We start from the raw sequence: 22,710 nt of genomic DNA, 5'->3' as shown, positions 1-22,710 counted from the left end.
TATTAAAAAAAAAATCAATAATTATCGCTACCGAACAATATGAAACATTATATCGTGATACATTTTTTAGCTGTATTGCCCAGCTCTATTTGAAATCAACCCAAACAAACCCACCCCTCTCTTCATTGCTCCACCTCCAAAACTCGCCCTCCAATCCTAACCACCCTCCTCCGAGTCGGTCTCGAACCCCGGCCCAATCGCTGCTGGCAGGCAAAGCGAGTGCACTAACAATGACGCTAAACACCTCATTCTCTAACGGTCATCAGTGTGCAGTGGTTTACCTGCACAACTCTCACTAGCTGGCCACTGTTACACACGCAATTTGAGAGTGGATGTCCGTTTATCACAACTGACACGCAACAAAATGTTTCACTAAGAATAAAGCGCTGATGATGAACAAATGACAAGGAATCACAAAAAATGAACGTACAGTACACAAGAGTGAATACAAACAAGTGTGCAGCTCGCAAACAGCACAGCAGCTCCAGACAATCAATGACACTCAAACCCAGTGTTACTCACATGTGAAGCGGAATCAAAGCAGCCTCCGCATCTGTTTTCAGGCCTTCCCGCTTAGCTCTCTCTAGAGCTAAGAAGCTTTACTAATATAAACGCGGGTCCTAAAGCACTTGCCCAGTCATAAACCTTCATTCCAGTGATATTCTTTTAAGCTCTTTTGTACTTTGTCATATCTCTCTTTCTGCATTTTTTCTTCTAATCTCCCTGCTCGTTCTGTCCGGGTGTGTCTCATACGTCCTGAAAAGTGAAGCTGCGGGCTCTTTGATCGCCCCCTGGAGGCTGGATGCAGTACAGGTCTTTAACCCCGCCCTCTCAATGCAGTCGAATGAGACTTCAGTGAAAACTTAAAAATAAATTCTGCTTCAAATAAAACTTTCTGAAAGATGGTTTTGGTCATTTAGGGTAGTTGTTATCACGCTGATATATATTCAATTGTTCGTTTTTGTGATGATTTAAATTTTAGCTAGCAATTTGATGCTATAAAAACAGGGTGTGTCGTCATGATTCTCAGTTGATTGACAGCTTGTCTGAGGACTGTCGGAGCTTCGAGGGGAGATTGAAGATGTATTAACTAGCTGTTAATTTTCGATTTCTTTGTTATTTAACACCAACAAAATGAGTTGTTCAGCAGTAAACTGTACTAACCGACCTACAGGATCTGACGGATCACTGAACTTTTTTTCTGTAACATTAAATGTGGGCACTATAAGCTAATTAATAAATGTTATTAGTTAAGATAACACACCTAATGTTAACCATGTCGGGAAAAAGCAGGTGATCGTTATCTGGCAGTTACTTATTATTTTTATGGGTATAAAATAATAATTAGCAGGACAAAACTAATGATAGCTTACTCTATTTACAGCAATCGATCTCCTGTAACGTTAGTTGAACTTGATTTAAAATGGCAGGACCGTTTCTGACGATTTAGAGTTGTTTCTAGTGGCATATTATATTGAGTTCATCTACTGAATTTGCTGTTTCAAAAATATTATTGCTCTAGTAACAGAATAGCCTATTATTTTATAGGTAGAATTTTAAATTGTGTATGATTTTTATAGTCTATTTAAAATACATCAATGATGACGCAGCCGTCTGAGCGGAAGTTTGATATCGCGACTCCGACTCCGGGCTCCACTGACGATTCCTTCTGCGCATGCCCAGGCTCCAAACTTTTTTTTTTTTTTGACGTATTGCGTAATGTGTCAGCGCCCATTCATCGGCCCATTTTGGCTTCAGTTCAATACAATGGAAGGAAGCGGCGTCGCGTCGTCCATCTTTTTTTTTTTACAGTCTATGGTTCTGTCTCCTCGACCATCATACACCTTCATACAATGCTGATTGGTTACACGTTTGTTGTTGGCGTCTGCCTGACTAGCTTCCAAACAGTGTTTTTGAAAAACTACTTACCCCACCTTTAACACAATGTGGTGCTCTGGATGAAACCAGTATCACTACTGGACTGCCAACACTGAACATCACATGTGTAAAGAAAAGTTATGTTTAGTTTATGTAAATCACAGGACTAAACAAGAAGCATTTATTGTAGGATTATTTGAATGATTCAATATAAATGAAAACCATTAATTTAAGTTAAACTAAAACCATTCATTCAAGTTACATGAACACCACTGATTTTAGTTAGTTGTACATGGTTGATTCTATTGGGTTTTACTTGTTTCAATCACGTGGAACCACTGTCCATAATTGAATCATGTTCAGCCAAAGAGCTGAGTATATAATGTCATCTTGATAAACATTTTACCCAGCCCTAAATAAAATCTAAACTTAAAAACCCATCACTGTTAGATATAGAAGTGTTTACATGTCGACAGCGGTTGGAGTCATTTTGGGTTGCAGTGTAAGAGTCTATGGTGTGTCTTTTCCAGTATCTCAGCATCAGCATGTGTTCACTTGGCTGTCACCATGGTGGGTTTCCTTACAGTAACAGTAGGGAATGAGTTGTGTCAGTGTGTCGATATGAGTGTAGTTGACACCCACCACACTGGCTTCAGAGCTTCTCACTGACGATCTCATCGCAGTGCACGTCTATCACTGTGAGTGTTGCTGTCAGTCAGTGTCTCTGCTGTGAATGGCTTGCAGACATAGAAACGCATGTACTGTACTAGTGCACAAACTGACCACAAGAACTTCACCCAGGGTATTTTAAATATAACTAGATCATGAGGCCCACACAGGATCTTCACACTGATTGGAACAGGATTTTGGACCACTGAGATTTCACTTGGAAGGACTACCTAGGTGTGACACTGCAGAAATAAACATCAAGTGAAAGACGAATCTGGTCGCACACTGGACATATACAGCATCCTTAAATTCAAATTTAATCAAACATCATTGTTGAGGGACACACACAAAATAGGCAAGAAGATACTTTGTTTATAGTTGATGTTTCAGTATCAAGTCTGCCTTTTTTTGTGTGTTAGCTTGAATAAAGCCTTGACTACATATTAAAAAACTGCATAATAAAAAAATGCATTTTATAAACTTTCAGTTTGTGCAGTTGCACCATTAGTTTTCATATACTAAGCTGCAAACTAGGAATGCATGATATTTTCACCTATACTGATAAGCAGATAATTATTTTAACGTTATAGCTGATAACTGATAAAAAGAAATTTCAAATTAAAACAAATTTATGCAAAAATGAAAAACAAAACAAAAACACAATTCAATTTTAAATGCTACAAGAATTTAGCCATCCCTTTAGGCAATTACTAATAATTAAAAGTATTATTGAAACTATAATTCATTTAGAGATCTGATTAAAAATATATATTTAACAGTATTATAAGTGAATGCTAGATGAAAGCAAGGGTTATAAAAATATACAGAAATTAGCATGAACAATTAAAATCTAGATTTTGATCAATTAAAAATCTCTAACCTGTTGTGCGACTCTCTTCTAACAGATCTGTGACTTTCGCTCATAATAGCTGCTGAAAGCTTTTTCAAATGAACCCTAATATTTAATAAACAAAAATACAATTTGAAGGGATGCATAGGACGTGAATAAAAGACATTCAAATTCTGTCGAAACCTGAGGAATAATTCTGTGGATTCTGTGCTGGCCTACACATCAGTTTAATTACATCCTATCCTAAGCTCTTTCATATCTGTAAAACAACTAAAGCGTAACACAAGAACAACAGATGAAAGACAGTGGCTTTGCAGTGGATAAGTGGGTCAGTTTATTGTCAATACCTGCAGGTCAGCCATTTTGGCACTTCAGCTGACTGTCAGCGCCAGAGGGTGAAGTATTTTGGCTCTACAGCTCGTCGTGAATTGCAGGGCCGTCAGTGTGGTCCAGAGCACCTATCATGAGCAATGCACCAGTGCTGTTGTCCCTGACTAGTATAATGAAGGAATGATCCGCATAGAAGATTTTTGGCTTCTCCACTTCCTCATCCTCATGCATATCGTCGATGCTGCCAGACTCAGGGGCCAGTTCAAGCGACGTCCAGTGCAGCACGGCTCCCAAGTGGAGCTTCCCCTGTCCCATGCTTGATGCGGAGGAGAAATCAGCTGACGTCTCGTTCCATGCGTCTACCAGGCCCAATGTGGCCAGCTGCTTCTGAGTGAGAGCAAGAAGGGAAAAAGAAAAAAATAGGGGGGGGGAGTGCAAGAAAACAGAGAGAATTTAATTTGTTTTTATATTAAATGATCACAGATTCAGAAGGCAGGTGAACACTAGACCCTAAAACCCTCCTCTGCTCCAAATGATGGTGCGAGTCAATTATGCAGACTATGTAAAATAAAATCACAAATATGAGCCAAAAGAGACCTTGAAAAATTAAACATTCATGGCCCTTTATGACTCCCAATGGTGGAAAAAAAACGAAAAAAAAAAAAAACAGTGGTCCTCTTCAGACAGGTAGAAACGACAAATGAAAGCAAAACATAAAGAGTGTCACTGTAAATCAATGTTTCAAAAATCCGGTTGTTTCCCCTCTTCATTGTCTCCCCTTTATTTTAAAGTCATGACAGATGCCCTTGTTGGCAGCGCAGGCGGTACAAAGCATGCGACAGGAGCTGAAGACGGTGGCCGAGGGAGAGCTGCTTATGAATAATTTAAAAAAGATCTCTCTGACCTCAGCCCACTTTTGTTTTCCTTTCAGATATGAATTTGGCAGAAAGATGCTCGCTGACAGGTAGTTTATATTCCCCCTGGATGAGATCCTGGATAAACGACAGTTACCCGCATGGGGAGAGAAAGAGAGAGAGAGAGGGAGAGAGCGATGGTGGAATGAGGAAGAGGAGATAATAAGTGAACTGCTGTGGGAAGATTGAGAGACACCCAACTTGTTTGTGAAAGCTGAGAGCGAATGGCAAGTACTTTAACTGAATGATTAAGCACTCTCGCCTAAATGACTATTGTAATTAAAGCAGAGCGCATGCACACTCTATCTTGTTGCAAAAATAATGGGAATGGAGTTGGTGTGCTAGTTAGCTTTGCGCTAAATTCAGAATTAAAGATTTGGCTACAAATCAATAAATGAATTGGAATTCTAATTGAACAGACCTCACCTGACAGGAAGCCTGAATTGGAATTTGAATCAGATTGGCAGAATGGCAATTCAAATAAAAGCAACACATTTGTGCATTCTGGGAAAAGAAATGTCCTTCCACCCTGGTCTGCAGAAGGAAATTTTTTACTAAATATGATGAAATATATATACTTCTCTAGATCTATTTAAAGGCCTAAAAAAACAAAACTATTCAAACAAGGCTTTGTCAACTTTTCTTTTCTATTTAAAGGCCCAGTGAATTGCCATGAAATGCGCAAGCATTATCCAATGTGTTGACGTAAGTTCAACTGAAACAGGAAGACAGGGCGGGACATATCGAACAGCTCCACCCCTTTTTAAAAATAGCTAATAGTGTTTCGTTTAGAGCCATTAAACTCAGTAAAACCTCTGCTCCTTCTAATCTCCACCACCTAATATCCTCTATATCACTTTAAAATACAGCATTCTGTACAGAATCTAAATGGGTCCGATACCTTTCATGGTCTGAGCTGACTCGCGGCCCGCGGATATGATCCGCTCTGTGTTCTCGTGTCAGTGAGCCAGAGCAGACTGGGCTTGCTCTGCGAGGGTTCACGTGACACTAACGCGAAAACGGACTTTGTTCGCGTCAATAGATGTGCCATTCACCATGTGTAAACAAATGACCGATTTCAGCCGCAGCTTCAGTGTCTGGTTATAGTGTAGGAGGGGGCGGGACTTCAGATTCTAGAGAACATTTGATTGGACAGAAGATTTGATGTGAAGCTGAAGTGCGATGTGATGTCATGATATATATATATATATATATATATATATATATATATATATATATATATATATATATATATATCCCTTGTGCATGCAAAAAAAAAAAGTTACACATAGCTGCAAAATGGACAAAAATGTCCATGCCAAAAAACTGTCATAGAAATATGATTTATTCATATTTTTTTCTACTTTCACTGATGTCAATTTTTTAACCATCTGTTCTTTCCATAGATACCAAACATTCATTAATTTTAACCTTTAAATGCTGGTTTGTTTACATAATGCCATAGGTGTTTTTTAAATGAAAAAATTAAAAATAGTAGTTTATTTTCATAAACTAAATGCTAAGCAGAATTTTTTTTCTTTGCTTATTAGATTCTTGGGTGGGTCAATGAAGAACAACAACATTAATTTTGAGGCATTTATATTTTTTATGTAGTGTCAGATTGTTTACAAAAAGTAACACTTAGGTCCATAATGGACAAAAATGTCCATGCCAAAAAAAACTGTCATAGAAATATTATATATTCATATTTTTTTCCACTTTCACTGATGTCAATTTTTTAACCAGCATCTGTTCTTTCCATAGATACCAAACATTCATTAATTTTCAGAATTTTAACGCTTTACAAATCGGTTTCTTTACATCCACGCTTCTAATGCACCTGTGTGCTCACTGTCAGTGGGCAGCACTAGTTTCAGAGCTTCCTCTGCTGAGTAACGTCTCTTCGAACAATGAAATGATCAACCCCTCAAGCACCACATATTTATAGGTTTGGCTGTGAGGACACCTGTGTGAACTCAAACTTTGTATAAAATCTACCAGACTAAAAAATCAGCATTTTCTTGTGGTGAAATCTAAAACAATGTGTTTTAGAGGCTTCTGAACTTCTACTTCAAATTCAAGCACACCTTTTATCTCCGTACAAAAACATGTGAAAAAGTGTAATCAAGGGTTAAGATGCGTGTTTGGGTGAAAAAGAAAAACCTCAAAGCTCATTAACCTTCTTTGACTTTTTTCACATGGCCCTACACATGACCCTATGACCCTGTGGGATTTTTGATTGCCAGTACGATATAATTTCTTTCAAACTAATTACACACATTAAATTTTCAGTAAACACATGCAAACTACACTCTGACATCCTTACCAACATACCCCACACAATTATAGCTGCATTATTTTTCCAATTGACTCTATAATATGCATAAGTAGAAAACACAAATAAAGCGAGTATTTCTTTTATATGCCAAATTTGAAAATATGGCACAATCTAGTAAAAAATGGTAAAAATGTCAAATTTGAAGCCTTGCCGATAGAATGAATGCCTATTTGCAAATATAGTATCATTTTATAGTCAAATGGCCCTGGGTTAAAAAATTGCAGTTTTAATGGGTTTCAATGTGGACATTTTTGTCCAAACGCTGCTGAGTGTGAGTATTTTTTGTATGGAGGGTAAAATTGATTTTTTGAAGGAAATGAGGGTAAAATATTAAAATTCCAATAAAAATAAACACCTGAGCCAAAATTCATGTAGTTGGCATTAACAAAGGCACACTTATAACAAAAACTGAAATGGACAAAAATGTCCATAAGGTTGCACAAGGGATATATATATATATATATATATATATATATATATATATATATATATATATATATATACACACAACCTGATCAACTATGCGAAGGAGATGTGTTGCACTGCGTGAGGCAAACCAGATCTTTGAATTTATCTCATGAAAATTGGGGGCAAAAACAAAAGTGTTGTGTTTATAATTTTGTTCACTCATATTCCTACACTCTAAAAAATGCTGGGTTAAAAACAACCCAAGTTGGAAATGGAAATGGAAATACCATTGAAAATGGTAAAACCCAGCGATTGGGTTGTTTTAACCCAGCAGTTGGGTTAAATGTTTGACCAACGTGCTAGGCAGTTTTATTTAACTTAACTCTTGTTTAAAAATGACTATATGGCTGTCTTAAAATTAACCCAAAATAGGTTGGAAATTAAAAGTCAGACACATAATTACTAGAGGCAACAATAATAATCATAAGGTGAACATTTATTAATAAGCAATTTAATAAATGTGTATTGTTTAATTATTATTCATTAAACATATTAATACATGTTAATTTCCAACACATTTTGGGTTCAGTTTAAGTAATTTATAATCAATAGTTGAGTTAAATAAAACCTCCCAGCAGGTTGGGCAAACATTTAAAGGTGCCCTAGATTCAAAAATTGAATTTACCTCGGCATAGTTAAATAACAAGAGTTCAGTACATGGAAATGACATACAGTGAGTCTCAAAACTCCATTGTTTCCTCCTTCTTATATAAATCTAATTTATTTAAAAGACCTCTGAAGAACAGGCGAATCTCAACATACACTGCAAAAAATGCTGTTCTTACTTAGAGTTTTTGTCTTGTTTCTAGTCAAAATATCTTAAAGACCTTAAATCAAGAAGCATTTTCTTGACAAGTAAAAATTATTTTCTTGTTTTCAGGAAAAATAAGTCAAAATTAAGTAAGTTTTTCCTTAAAACAAGCAAAATAATCTGCCAATGGGGTAAGCAAAATAATCTTATTTCAAACCAAGAATAAGCTATATAATCTTGTTTTCAGTTTGGACTAAGATTATTTTGCTTACCCCATTGGCAGATTATTGTGCTTGTTTTAAGGAAAAACATGCTTAATTTTGATTTATTTTTCCTGAAAACAAGAAAATAATATGTACTTGTCAAGAAAATGCTTCTTGATTTAAGAACTTTAAGATATTTTGACTAAAAACAAGACAAAAATTCTAAGTAAGAACAGCATTTTTTGCAGTGTAACACCGACTGTTACATAACAGTCGGGATCATTAATATGTACAGCCCCAGTATTTGCATATGCCAGCCCATGATCGAGGCATTAGACAAGGGCAGCCAGTATTAACGTCTGGATGTACACAGCTGAATCAACAGACTAGGTAAGCAAGCAAGAACAATAGCAAAAAATGGCAGATGGAGCAATAATAACTGACATGATCCATGATATCATGATATTTTTAGTGATATTTGTAAATTGTCTTTCTAAATGTTTCGTTAGCATGTTGCTAATGTACTGTTAAATGTGGTTAAAGTTACCATTGTTTATTACTGTATTCACGGAGACAAGAGCCGTTGTTATTTTCATTATTAAACACTTGCAGTCTGTATAATTCATAAACACAACTTCATTCTTTATAAATCTCTTCAACAGTGTAGCATTAGCCATTAGCATAGCCTCAAACTCATTCAGAATCAAATGTAAACATCAAAATAAATACCATACTTACGCGATTAGACATGCTGCATGACGAACACTTTGTAAAGATCCCTTTTGAGGGTTATATTAGCTGTTTGAACTTTTTTTATGTTGTTTAAGGCAAGCGCGAGGTCTTGGGGCGTGGAGCACGAGATTTAAAGGGCCACACACCCTGAATCGGCTCATTTCTAATTATGCCCCAAAATAGGCAGTTAAAAAAATGAATAAAAAAAAAAATCTATGGGGTATTTTGAGCTGAAACTTCACAGACACATTCAGGGGACACCTTAGACTTATATTACATCTTTTAAAAAAAAGTTCTAGGGCACCTTTAACCTAACCGCTGGATTTAACTCGTGTTTTTAACCCAACATTTTTTAGAGTGTATAAATGGGAGAAAGTGCGATTCACAATATGGCAGAAAAAGGGGCCATTCGCAAACAAGCCGTTTTTGTAATCCACTGTGTTGCCATGTTTTTCTATGTAAACACGCACTAGACGGATGTCTTACATGTGCTCACGTCTTGAGTCTATCTGTTTTTTCCCATTTCAATGGACCAAGTTGAAAAATTTGCTTTTTTCTGCTATTTGAGCATACATTTATGGGACAGTTTTATTATTTATTAAGTTTTATTGCTTATTTGAAATATGTTATTTAAATGTGAGTTTGGCACAAGTTTTTGAGATTTTGCTATTTCCCCATTCAAGTACTGTAGATAGGAGTTGGTCTTACATGCCGGAAATATCTGCCCAGAGGCATAGCAAATATGGCCACCGAGTGAACTGACTTTTCTCCGAAAGGGACTTTGAAGTATTTTTGCATCCTGTTCGCTACTTCAATTCAAATTCAGCAATTAAAAGACATTCTCAATTCAATTCTGAATGGGCACAGCCCTGATGCTGGCACAGGGGTTGTTAAAGTGGAAAAAAGGTGGAAAATGAGAGAACGATGGACAGAGAGGTTGATAATGAGGGAGAAAGGTGGGGGAGGCTGTCACCTCACTAACGCTGTTCGACCCTCTGCGGTTCTCTCTCTCTCTCAACAGTCTCGGCACACACCTGCACTAATGCACTTCTATTGTCCTCATCCATTATTCTCCTTCTCAAACCTCTTTCCTCCATCACTTCATCACTGCCTCATCCTGTCGGCCGCTCAGCCACCTCTGTGGCATCCTCATTCCTCATCTGACCATCCACCGCTTGTTTAATTCCTCTCTCGCCTGCTCTCATGCGCTTCCTGTCTTTTTCCTGCTCTGATCCGAATGTCCAGGCTTGTATCTAAGCATGTATTTATGTTCCAGCGAGTGACAGTCTTTCCTCTCTGTCTCCTGATGCTTTCTCGTCCTCTCTCATGGCTGTATGTCCTTGCTATACAGGCTGACACTGCATCGGGTGCATTTACTTCCCCTTAATTAATTCTCTGTGTGTCTCAAAGGGTTTTTCCTTGCACCTCTCCAGCTTTCCCGTTGTAACTTTGATGTTTTCCGGCACTATAGATGCAGATCCGCTCCTGGGCCGCACAGTCTTGACCTGAAGCAGCTTGTTGCCACAGCGGTGACATGGCACCGCGTGTTACTACGACAACGCTGTCTCCGGCAATTACAGTCACATGCAACATTAGCAGACATCTCCCAGCCTGCACTGTGACAGCCTCTATAAATAGCATGCTTCTTTCTTTGTCTCGCTCTTTCTCCTTGGGATGGCGGCACCTCTCGAGATGTGCGGATACGCTGAGGTCACTTCATTTTTAAAAACAATCAGCGTTTAAATATTCAGCATGGGCCGTCGTCATGCAAGGGTTCACCCGAGAAGCCCCCCGGGGTCCGACGATCGAAAAATGCTCATTTCGCATATTCACTTATCCCAGATCTCCAAGATGCCACACGGCTTAGCTTTGAGTCATTTGAGCCTAGTGAAGCTTGGCCTCACTCCTACAAAATCCAACGCAGCTCATAGGACACCCCGGAGGAGGAAAAGGTAAACCCTCCCTAGGTGCAGCGAGCCCCCAAATGAATTAATGACACGTTTACGGAGAGGAGACGTGCCCAGGAGGCAGCGGGATTGAGTGATGGCTCTGCAGATGAGTACAGTAGTTTCAGCACTGGAAACAGATGAAAGGAGGCTAATGAATATCATGTAGTAATGTGGCACACAGACTCCCAACTAATGCAGTAAATGTGATGGGCAGATGGAGGAAAAAGAGAGAGAGTGTGTGATGGAGCGAGGAGGAGGGCTGTGTAAACATGGTTCAGCTCTAATGCTGCTCATTGGGTGGAAATGGAGCGTCTCTACGTTCTTCTCTTCCCACTCTCTCTTCCTGTCTGTTTCTTTCTCAAGCCAAAGTTTTCCAAAAGTAGCCCATCCTTACTCTCCAGCATTATACCGTAGCATAATTCAAGCGCCTACATCAATAAACACAACTACAAAAACATACAGCTCATGAATAACGCACAAGAAGAAACAGCCCTGCAGTCGGCTCTATGTTCTATTTTCTATACAACATGATGGTGCATGGGAACTTAAGGGGTGGAGATGGCCTCACCAGTGGCACACAGAGCCTTCAGCAACTCCAAGCAACTGTTTTATTCAGCCTCGCAGCATCACGCCAGTCAGTTCGGCTTTCAGAATATGTCTTGGGCATTATTCAGTGGCAGAGTTCTTTATCACTATCTTATGTCTAATTTACATTCTCTCTCTCCTCTTCACTCTCTTTCCCTACACACTCAATATTCTTCTTTTTGTTTATCCTTTGCATCACATTCTGCCACAAAGAACTTCAGGCCGTTTATCAGCTTCCTGGAAAAATCACAAGAAATTAGTGGGCAAAAACCCTGCTGGTTCAAAACAGCTGTGTTAACACATATGAAATGCATATATTAAATTACAAATGGTTGGGAAAACAAGAAGAGATTCTTGTTTCAAATTGGTTGAAAAAGTCATAATTTGGAGCAACTGATTTTCAAAACGTTCTTGTATAAAATGCTAAACACTCCATACATCAATATTTTCTGCACTACTACTCAGGGGGACCACTGAGCCTCACCTAAAATCAACAGTGCAGCGCAAGCCAATTTCCAAATGAATGACTCTTATGAGCAAGTTGTACAGCGAATCAAAAAACACTTGTGAATCAGTTGAAGTAGTTACAAAACCCCTCCCCTAGGGGGAGCCTTCCACTTTAGATAAAAAAAGAGGCATAATGCAAGGGTGACACATGGAGAAAAGAGGCCATCGGGAGTCCGCTAAAAGAAATAACAGTTATGAGAGAAAATTCACAATTTTGCAGCACTAAAATATTTAGTTTGTGGTATTCTGCAAACAGTGACTTGAGGGGGTTATTTAACCCTAAAAAAGAAAAGAAAATTCTGTCATTAATTACCCTCATGTCATTTAGGCATGAGGCTTTCATTCATCTTCAAAACACAAATTAAAATATTTGAATGAAACTTGAGACATACTTTGATGTGCTCCATGTATGCGCCTTAATCAATGTTTATATGTGAATAAAAGCCTAAATCAAATCTGTTAATCATCTGAAAAGGCGATCATGTCTCTTTGATTAAGACTTTGATTAAACCACTATCTTCATTAAAAAATGTTTCATGAAGATGAACAACTTTTTTTAAAGTTTTAATGGTTCCAACAACATGAGGATGAGTAACTGAAGAGAAATTTCATTTTTGGGTTAATTATAAATCAATGATTCAATGACATCAGGGATCATTTAATAAAAATAATTAAATGAATGAATGAATATGAATATTTTTATTTAATATAGGCCAGTAGTTACAATAGTTAGAGCAAATTATTAGATTCCATTCATGCCACTTTTGTGCCTCATTACAAAATCTTTTAAAGTAATACAATTTATTTTTTGTCTGTGACTTCTGAAATAATCTTATCATTTGGCAACAGACTGATAAGGATCTTTATTTCCAAATATTCCTTCCTAAGCAGCACTAAAAGAATCATTAATGGAATTAATAGAATACAGTTTCATTGCTGGCAAGTACGACAAACAATAATGGAAATTAATTTGTTATTGGCAAGTGTGACAAAAGGTTTTTACAAGAAGGCCATACAACTTCAATATATACAGTTTTATACATAATAAACAGGATAAGTCAATATTTGTACGAGCCTGTGAATTAGCATTTTATACTGCGCTCTAAAACACTTGTCTAAACACAACAGGCTTTTCCCAAGTCCTGGCATACACACCACATCCACTTCATGACCTCATCAATGAGTGTGTGTATGTTAGCTTGACTCCCTCTGTCTCTCTGGCACACACACAGAACTGTGCAATCCAATTACAGCCACACTGGCATCCACAGGCCTTGGCACAGTAAGTGTGTGTGTGAGTGTTTTCTGTGTATCCCTGCGTCAGACTCTTAAGGTCAGTGTGTCTGGCTGTGTGTGTTTGCCAGGCATCAGGCAGACGGTGACCCCTCGACCCCTCGTGCTCGTTATGGAGTCCAGACTCAATCTCTTGTTAGCCGCTATCGCCTGGCACTAACCGCTCATGAGCTCTGGCCCCGTTGCCTCACCACCAGAGTGGATATTTTTATCCGGCTTGTCCATTCTCCTGCCCTTTCCCAGTCTCTTTCTCTCTCCAGCACTCAACCCCATTCCACCTCCCTCACAGCCACTCACCTCTCCAGCTGCACGTCAGACCAATTTGGGTCATCCTGCCCCGAGCCGGGCCCCTGTCGCCACGCGGCACGGCTACATTAGTGCATACGCAAGCGCAAGGATTGGAAATCAGGATAATGGCAGCTCCTCCTGAGAGCGAAGACGTCTATGCGAGAGCGTGACAGAAGGCCTAGAGCGACTTGAGAGTGACAGAGCGTCTGGCGGCCATGTTGGAGGCTGAGGCTCTGAGGCGAGATGATAGATAAAAAGTGGAAACGCTATTAACGCCTCGAGACGGTGGCTGTGTTTGCTCACTTCGACCCTATCAGAGCGGGAGAGAGAAGCAACACTCAGCGCGCCTCTTCTGTCACTGCCCATATAAAAGCGGAGGAATCAAGTGTCTCTGACCTACGGTGATATTTCTTCAGATACTACAAGAGAAAGTGTGTGTGTGTGTGGCAGAAAAAAGAAAAAACCAGACAAGAGCATGAAAGAGTAGAGAAAGACAGAGAGCAGAACGATGTGGAGAGCGAGGGAGCAGCAGGAGAGCTTGTCAGAGAAGTAATACAGCTCTATTCATGTCATGCACCCGATGCAGGACTTTTCGGCCTCTTTCCGCACGCTGGGGCATCACTTATGTGAACACAGCAAGTCCAAAAAAGGAAGTCATGTCTCAGCTGTCGGTGGGTTTCTTTTAAAGCAAGCTTCTAGGTCTCTCTTGGGCATCCTTACCGTTCATGTTAATGTCAAAATCTTGTTCTTCCAAGCAGAGCTGCGTATGCGGACAAGGCATGTGGGGCGCTTATATTTCTCACCCGGCATTACAAGACTTTAACAAAATGTTGTCCCACCCTACAGCGTCCGTTCACTCTTCTGAGCGCCCTGGGAACAGTTGTGCCCCGTTTGACCCGTCTAGTTCAACAACTGTCATTTTTGTTGTACCTTTTTTCTACTCTGTGTCTTTTAACCTCTACTTTTCTACATTTCTACCCTTTTCTGCCACTGGACTCCTCTTGACACATTTGCCGTGACATCTGCTGTCTACCATGAAGATAAAATCAACCTTGTGGTTTAGACAGTTTGTCATCTGCCTGCAGCATTACCCTGGGACAGTGACCCTACAGCAGGGGTTTTCAAAATAGGCTCTGGGGACCCCTGGGGGCCACAAGGGACTAATGGGGGTCAGCCAAAAATAGAGTTTTTTTAAATGTAATTTTAGGGCTGTCAAAGTTAACTTATGCACCTAAGATATTAATGAAATATGTTTAAAGGTGCAAAATGTAAGATTTTTGGAGTAAATTATCCAAAAACCACTAGGCCAGAATTATATATTTTGTTCACTTGAGTATCCCATATGTTTCCAACTATTTGTAAATTGCAATTTTAACCAAGGCCCCGGGACGTGTGAGGAGTCGCCTGTCAATTGCGTCATACCCGCGTTACCCTCAGTTTGCGTTTTTATTTTGTAGAAACCATGGAAACACCAAAGATGCTTTAATATATTACGTTTTAATAGACAAGAGAACAACTGTTTTGATATATTTATAGACAGAAAACTAATTGTTGTTATATAGCTCAACACATTTAGTCTTATTGTTTAAATCTAATTTTCTTTATTTTTTTCGAGTACCATGTTTTTTTACCATGCCTCAGAGAAAAACACTATTTTGTGAAGTAGCTAACATAGCATAATCAGATGCAGCTTTATTTTTAGTAACAGTAATATAGAATTTTCTCCATCATATAATACGTTTTAAACTTAATTGCATGCCATTTATCAACACAAGCCATCCAGCATTTAATATGATATTCTAAAATCGATCTAGCTTACTGCAGTGAGCGAATGCATTATAACATAATTTTCAACACTCTCAAATGTATCTAATAAGATAAACTGAGCTGCGTTACCTCATACTTATAACCGAAAAAGCGGAAGCGGCGCCGGCGACTGTGTCATAATAAAAGTACCGCTGCTCATGAGGCGTGTGTTGCGCAATCGCTCCAGCGGCCTCGTTCAGCTCCCACAACACTCAGTCCTGCTCTGCTTCATACTGTTACAGATCCCTTGTCTCCAGAACTCCATTTCCCACCATCTCCTGTTCTCCACACCTGCACTCACTTCCCTCGTCATCTCCCCATCAGCACTGATCATCATCACCTGGACTCCCTCGTCAGCACTCCCTTTATATATGAACTCACTCCCTTTACTCCTTGTCCGTTCTTAATGTTACGTTATGTATGTTTGGTGTGCTCTTCCATTGTTCATTAAAGTAACCGTTGTGATTGTGGAGATCCGTATCTGCCTCGTCTTTACACCAGCTACATGTAACAGATACTACAGTAACGTTAATAATCGCATCCATGAACATGATTTCTTCCTGAGTCCTATCCCTATTCTTTTGCACCATCCATTGAGGTGAACTTGGCACCATCAAGCTACGCCTTTATTTTCAAATAGGCCTCTAGCGACCAGAAATCCTACATACTGCAACTTTAATGAGTTTTTTATATTTACATTCACCAAATTTTGTAGGAATATGCTTTTCATTCTGCTTTCTAAAGACTGGACAGACTTGTTAAAAAATAAAAAAAAATATAATATATTTAAAGGGGTCCTTGATTATGATTTCACTTTTTCAACTTTAGTTAGTGTGTAATGTTGCTGTTTGAGTATAAACAACATCTGCAAAGTTACGACGTTCAAAGTTCAATGCAAAGGGAGATATCGCTTTTTAAGGACTACAACAAACAGCTGGTAGGGCCTACACCGAGCTTCTTCCTGGTTTGGTGAAATCACAAACCCCAAAATTTACATAAACCCTGCCCCCGGAAACACGCAACAAAGGGGGTGAAGCCATGTTGGGCTACTTTAGAGAAGAGTATGAGTTGTTGTAGTAGAGTGTTGTTGCCATGCCATCATTTTACTCCGGACTGCTGCACAAACAAGGGTCAATTCAACACTGGATTTGCACAAAAGATGACGGCACATGCTAGTCAATGAGTTTAATCAACTACATAACCATTCAGAAATGTCCAGTTGCAATCTAAAAGTTGTAACTTCTTCCTGAGCCTCTCTATCAGTAGCCACGTTTACATGTACACTTTTTTTGTCATTCATGGTGTTTACATGTACCGGCGCTTTCAATCAGAATGACTTTGTGACATGCGCACATTAGCTTATAGCCTGTTTGCCGCCTTGTATTCCTGTCAACATGGAGTTTCATTATTTCTTATGCGCACTATTTTTATGTAAATTGTTGCTCTTAATCAAGCAACAGTGTGGATTTGTAGCATATTACTGCTGGATGGTATGAGGAAAAGACAGGAACAGGAATCTGACCTGTTTGGTGGCTGTGCATCTCTAAGGAGCATCTCATACCCTCCCTCCTCCGAAAAGCAGAAGCGTGTTGATGAAGGTCCGTAGTAATGATACACTGAGTTCCTTCAGTGTATTTAGTAAATGTGTTGTTTCAGTTTTACTCCAGTTTGATTTTGCTGCCACCATTGTGCATTCTGACGGCCCCTGGCCTCTTGACGTGATGACGTAGATGCAAAGTAATCGGTTGAATGCGTTTACATGGCAGAGTTTTTATTTTCTTCGGTTTATAGAAAGGTTTATCCCACCCCTCTCAAACCGATTACAATTTCATTTGGGCATTTTTATTCCGAATGAGGTGTTTAAATGGAGCATTTTCATTCGGATTGGACTTTTAAACCGATTACAATGCTCCATGTAAACGCACCTAGTGTCCGACTCCGGTTTGAACAATGTAAGGCTGAACACCGTTACTGACAATCGTCATTTAGAGATTCTCCAGCTTTGTTGCTATTGAGCAACCAAAGCGCGAGCTGTTAAAGCTCCGTCCTCTTTTGGAAAGCGGGCTGGGAGCAGCAGCTCATTTGCATTTAAAGGGACACAAAAACAGGTTGTTTTTGCTCACACCCAAATAGCGACAAGCTATAATAAATGATCTGTGGGGTATTTTGAGTTGAAACTCCACAGACACATATTGGGGACACCAGAGACTTATATTATCTTGTGAAAAGAGGCTTAATAGGTCATAATATTATATAATATTATAATTATATATATATAACAAAAAACACAATAATGAACTAAAATGGCGAAATACACAAACAAATATATGTGAGTTTTCAGTGCATCCATAAAAAATAGAGAGAGAGAGAAAGAAAGAGTAGTTTTTGACCACAGAAGAGGTTAAGCAGGTCACAGCTGAGTCCAATCCACTAAATAAAGAGCTAAATATTTCCCAGACATGAGGGGACAGAAAAAGTGAAAGAAATGAAGAATGCAGAAAGAGGTGAAGGTGAATATGAAGGAGGTAAAAAGAGAGAAAAGAAAGAGTGTGAAAGATAAAAGGGCTGAGATAGAAGATGGGCGGCAGGGACTCTGACCAGCTAGAAATGAGAGAGAATGAGAGGGCAGACACAAAGATTGAGGTGGTGGATTAAGTGATGAATAAAGAAAGGGAGACAAAGGATGAGTGGGAGGATCCAGTGGACTCTGGGCAAGAGATAGATGAGCTGAGGTCAGACGCTGAGAGAGGGAGGACGGAGAGGTAGCTGGAGAGAGAAAAGACGAATAAGAAGAACAGGCTGGGAGACAGGAAAGAGACGAGGAAGGAGAGAAGACTGAGGCGAGGGTGAAGAGAGGAGGAGAGCCAGCAGATGTCACAAAATCATTCATCAAGCTCCAAAACACTTCACCTCCACGATCCACAAGAAGAGCACTATGAAGGCGTACTTGACATATCCACCCACAGCAAGAAACCAAAGAATCCAAATGTGCTTACCACACGAGCCAATCATACCAGACACGGATTCATCTACTGAACTCAACAGCCTAAACAAGCACGCCACAGTCACTGTCACTCTCTGTCGTCCAAATCCAAATCTGTTCAGCAGTGCAGGCAGAACCATCTGTGCTATTCTAAAACTCTGTCACTCACTGCTGTCTGAGTCCATGCTGCATCCTGTGGCCGAGCTGCTGGAGAGACTCTTGCTGAGCTTCTAACCCAGCATGGCATCTCTCTAAGGGGCTCTGGGCCACTACTCCATGCCTTTGCCCAGGTCTTGATGGAGCATGAATTTTTTTGGATGCCAGAACAGCCATTAGTCTGTCTGGAAAACACTTAGAGGGATCACAGATACACAATTATAGACAATTATAGGTTGTCAGAATTACCGGCTTCGGTACCAAGTTGGTACTGAAAAATGTCTATTTGTCTATTTAGCCATCATTGAAGCCAATCACAGACATATCTGTTGAGCAAGTGAACACAATGGCCAATCAGAGGTGTTTAAGAATCAGCTAAACAGCGCTTAAAATGCTAGGGGGCAATACTGGTATTGTCATATTATTTAAATTTCAGTACCGACTTGGTACCGAAGTCTGTACTTTTGACAACCCTATTTTAGGATGACTTTTGGTGGTGGTGGTGGTGGGGGGGTTCTGTTGACGTCTGTATTGCACAACACTACCGTCAACAATTTAAAAAAATAAAACACTAACATTTTTTTAGTATATAAACAGATTTTTTTTTTAAATGTTTTTGAAAGAAGACTCTTATGGTCACCAAGGCAGCATTTATTTGATCAAAAATACAGTAAAAAGAGTAATATAATGAAATATTTATAATAACTGTTATTCGCCAAAATAAAAGCTTAACTGCATTTTCAGTCAAAATATTTTCCTACTGTGGCATAAAGTTGTGTTCAATTTGAACACTGGAACCCTTAATTTTGAAGTCTCAAAGTGCACCAAAATGTTCTTACAGGGGGCACTCCCCTGGACTCCCCTAGAGGGACCAAGGTTCACCCATCATAGTCCCACAAAATCCTGTGGGAAACACTGCGTTCCTATAACTAAAATTGTAAATGGTGTAAACATGCCAGAAAGTGGGCACTTCTGCCAATAGTTATAGAAACTGAACATTTCTCCACCAAGCATCCACAAGAAAGAATGAAAGAAAGTACTAGATTTTTCATCAAAAGAAAAAATGTTGTCCTATAAATACCCTGTAAAAAGGAACACTGCCCAAACCCCTATGTAATCTGCACTCTTATCACAGGGCAACAAAGCAACATGCTCAACCTGCTGGTGTTCAAAAAGAGAGCAGCACAAGGAGGCAATGGAAGCGCTTAAACGCACAACTGAGGAATGTTTTAAAGAATAAAACCATAGCTCAGTGTCCTAAGACACATAAAACTGCATTCCAAACCCTGACTGCAATTTCAGTGCAAACACAATTTCCATTAAAAGGAAAATAGCTTTCCCTCTGAATGAGAATAATGTATGACCTATGGTTCGTTCTCATTATGCTAATGTCATATCTGGATATCTTCCATTAGCTTTCTAAATGAGTCTTATCTACACTGTATGTTAAGAATATTTATCTATAACGTAATGTTTTGAAATTGCATTTCACACACTCATAACGACCGTGTACGAAGTGATACGTACAATATTTAGACTATTACCTGTAGATTGACCATGCTGCTCATCTTGGTTCTCGGGAGGGATAATGCCATACTTGTGGAGTTTAGTTTCCCCAGCCACTTCTCCACCTGATCCAGGGTCAGCAAACGGTCCAGCCGAGCCAAACGCTCCACGTGGAAGGGCAAAAGCAGCACCATGCTGGCCTTCCCTTCCCACAGGCCCAGTTCCAACACCTGTACCATGTTCTCCATGTCCTCGTAGTGACGATATACACCTGGGAAAACAGACATTTGGTGGTTTATATGTCTTAGCTATGTATTCCAATGATAAATGACTGTTGGGACTTACCTGATCTGTGCATCATGGGAACTTTAGTGTATTTGGTACCCAGGAAGCTGCGTAAATCTTGGTTCTCGTGGTAAAAGCCTCGATCCCAAAATCCTACAAACAGAAAAATCTGCTGAAAAGTGGATGTGGAAAGTGGATAAATGAACATGACTTGCACGTCATGACCCAGACAAACATTTTAACGTCCTGACACAAACTATTAGAGAACACTGAGTACCATCATCTTTCATTCCTCATCTTACAGCGAAACTCATCTTTGGATCTGACATACATTTAGGCTTTGATGAGTCAAATAATATAAAGGAACATCACAGACACCATGCCAGAAAAAGAGCGAAAGATAAAAGAAAGAAAAGGCAAGAGGAGGGGTGCAGGGGAGGCAGAGGCATTGGACATATTATTACAGCCCATTACACCCATTAAATTCACTGACAAAGATGAGATTCGATAAAGAGACTATTAGCAGTATTACAGTCACATGTTCTTTTTCATAGTCTTTTCACCTTATTGGATTAGTCTAGGGAAAGATAAAGAATAAGAGAAAAGAAAGAGCGAAAAAAAGCAGTATCAAGTCAAATCAAATACTAAGGATGATTGCAAGACAATATGGGGTTAAGCCAGGCCGTGTTATTGTATTTTGCAGCACCAGAAGCACTATACTGCTCTTCGAGAGGAGAGAAGAAACAAAATCATAAGACAGTCTATGGTCTCTGCAACTCAATTTGAACCTTGCCACGTGTTATTTAGACCCACAGTTGCCCCAGAAAGTATTTGGACACTTACGCCACACTTAAAATGTCTAAATATCATTGTGCCAGATAAAAAAAAATTTCAGTGTCATCAGAAAAAAAATTTCTTTGTCAGAAATAACTTTACTTTTTGTGCCATTTTACAATTGTTTTAATAACAGCTTGTTCCAATGCTATTTTTAGTGAATGAATGTTTTCAGTCAGGTAACTGACAGGAGTGTAGCTGATCACATCAAAAGGGGTCATGACATGGATTTTTTTATTTTATTTTAGTATGTTCCTTAAAGTTCACTTATAATGTTAATAAAGTTTTATGCACAAAAAACAAAACAAAAAAACATATATGTGGAAAAACTATTATTTTCAACCCTCATTCTTACCCTCTGTCTGAAATGATAAATTTTTAAGGGGCGGCTCCTTTAAGGCCTGTCAGTAAACGGCCACTGTTATGATTGGCTGACGTCATTGCATAGGAAACCGTATCAACACCCACTCGCTATTGCAAAAAGTGTTTTGAAAACATCAACCATATAAAACCGTCATTTACAGACAAAGCATTTTGAAATCATTTACTTTTGTGTTTGTGATGCAGCTGCTGCTTAATCTTTCAACAAAAGTTTCTTTGCAAACTATCCATTAATTACACTGTGCATTGTTTACAAAACAAAACGCTCCAAACAAACATATAATCCTCCGTCATGATCCGGGACACCATTAAAATAAACCATTTAGTTTAAGTCCATACAGAGATGTTTAAACTGGACATGTCAAAGCAAACTTTCTTACACTCTTCCATTTGTCCTGTTGTCGGCAGACTCAAGTGCGAAGAGTATGTCAGAAACTGAACACACATCTGTATACAGTATCCAGTGTAGACAGCATCAGTGATTATAATGGGTTCTATTTGCTTTTACCGCAACGCGACACCCCCCTAAAGGACAACAAAATAAGATGTTTGGGGGGGGGGGGGGTCAAAGGAAGTAGTCTAGTTGTATGAAGTGATTAGTCACCGTGCAAAAGCTGGTGTCATGAGGGTTGCTCACGCTCACTAACTGAATTCTAAATCTGAACTCACGCAAATTCTTTTATTATCATAAACAACAAAATGCAGAAAAGATGCAAGTAAGAGATTCAGTATAAACAGTTTCAGAAGTTATATCGGGCGTTTTTGAGAATGTGCATAACTCACATTAGACTGAAGTCATAGACCGTTTTGGTGTTCTTTGATTGCTAATGGCTGTATATGTAATGGCTATATTCCCAGTTTGAAAAACCGTTTTGTTTTTTATGCTATTTTTTCTTTAAATAAAATACATGAATGCACAGTTAATATGAAACTTGTTTCATAATGACATTCATACATTTTGAAACGTGGCTTACATGTTCAAAATATCTTTTTGGGGCTGTCTG

At 39.1% G+C, this 22,710-nt stretch overlaps 1 protein-coding gene across 9 annotated transcripts in view; it reads right to left on the bottom strand.

The window, feature by feature from the left end:
• Nucleotides 1–2,839: 2,839 nt before the first annotated feature.
• serpinh2 (serine (or cysteine) peptidase inhibitor, clade H, member 2) overlaps nt 2,840–22,710 on the bottom strand; it is an 89,801-nt gene continuing 69,930 nt past the window's right edge. For 8 of the 9 annotated variants that reach the window (XM_048185857.1, XM_048185856.1, XM_048185859.1 and 5 more), the window contains 3 exons: nt 20,552–20,644; nt 20,245–20,477; nt 2,840–4,114 (listed from right to left, as the gene is read on the bottom strand). In XM_048185857.1, coding sequence (XP_048041814.1) covers nt 3,809–4,114; nt 20,245–20,477; nt 20,552–20,644 — 632 coding nt within the window. In that variant the 3' untranslated portion in view covers nt 2,840–3,808. The remainder of the gene's footprint in view (nt 4,115–20,244; nt 20,478–20,551; nt 20,645–22,710) is intronic. The other variant, XM_048185861.1, reaches the window with a different exon arrangement.

Source organism: Megalobrama amblycephala, linkage group LG3 (genome assembly GCF_018812025.1).
Source record: "Megalobrama amblycephala isolate DHTTF-2021 linkage group LG3, ASM1881202v1, whole genome shotgun sequence".
Taxonomy (NCBI): domain Eukaryota; kingdom Metazoa; phylum Chordata; class Actinopteri; order Cypriniformes; family Xenocyprididae; genus Megalobrama; species Megalobrama amblycephala.
This window is presented reverse-complemented; position numbering and strand designations above follow the sequence as displayed.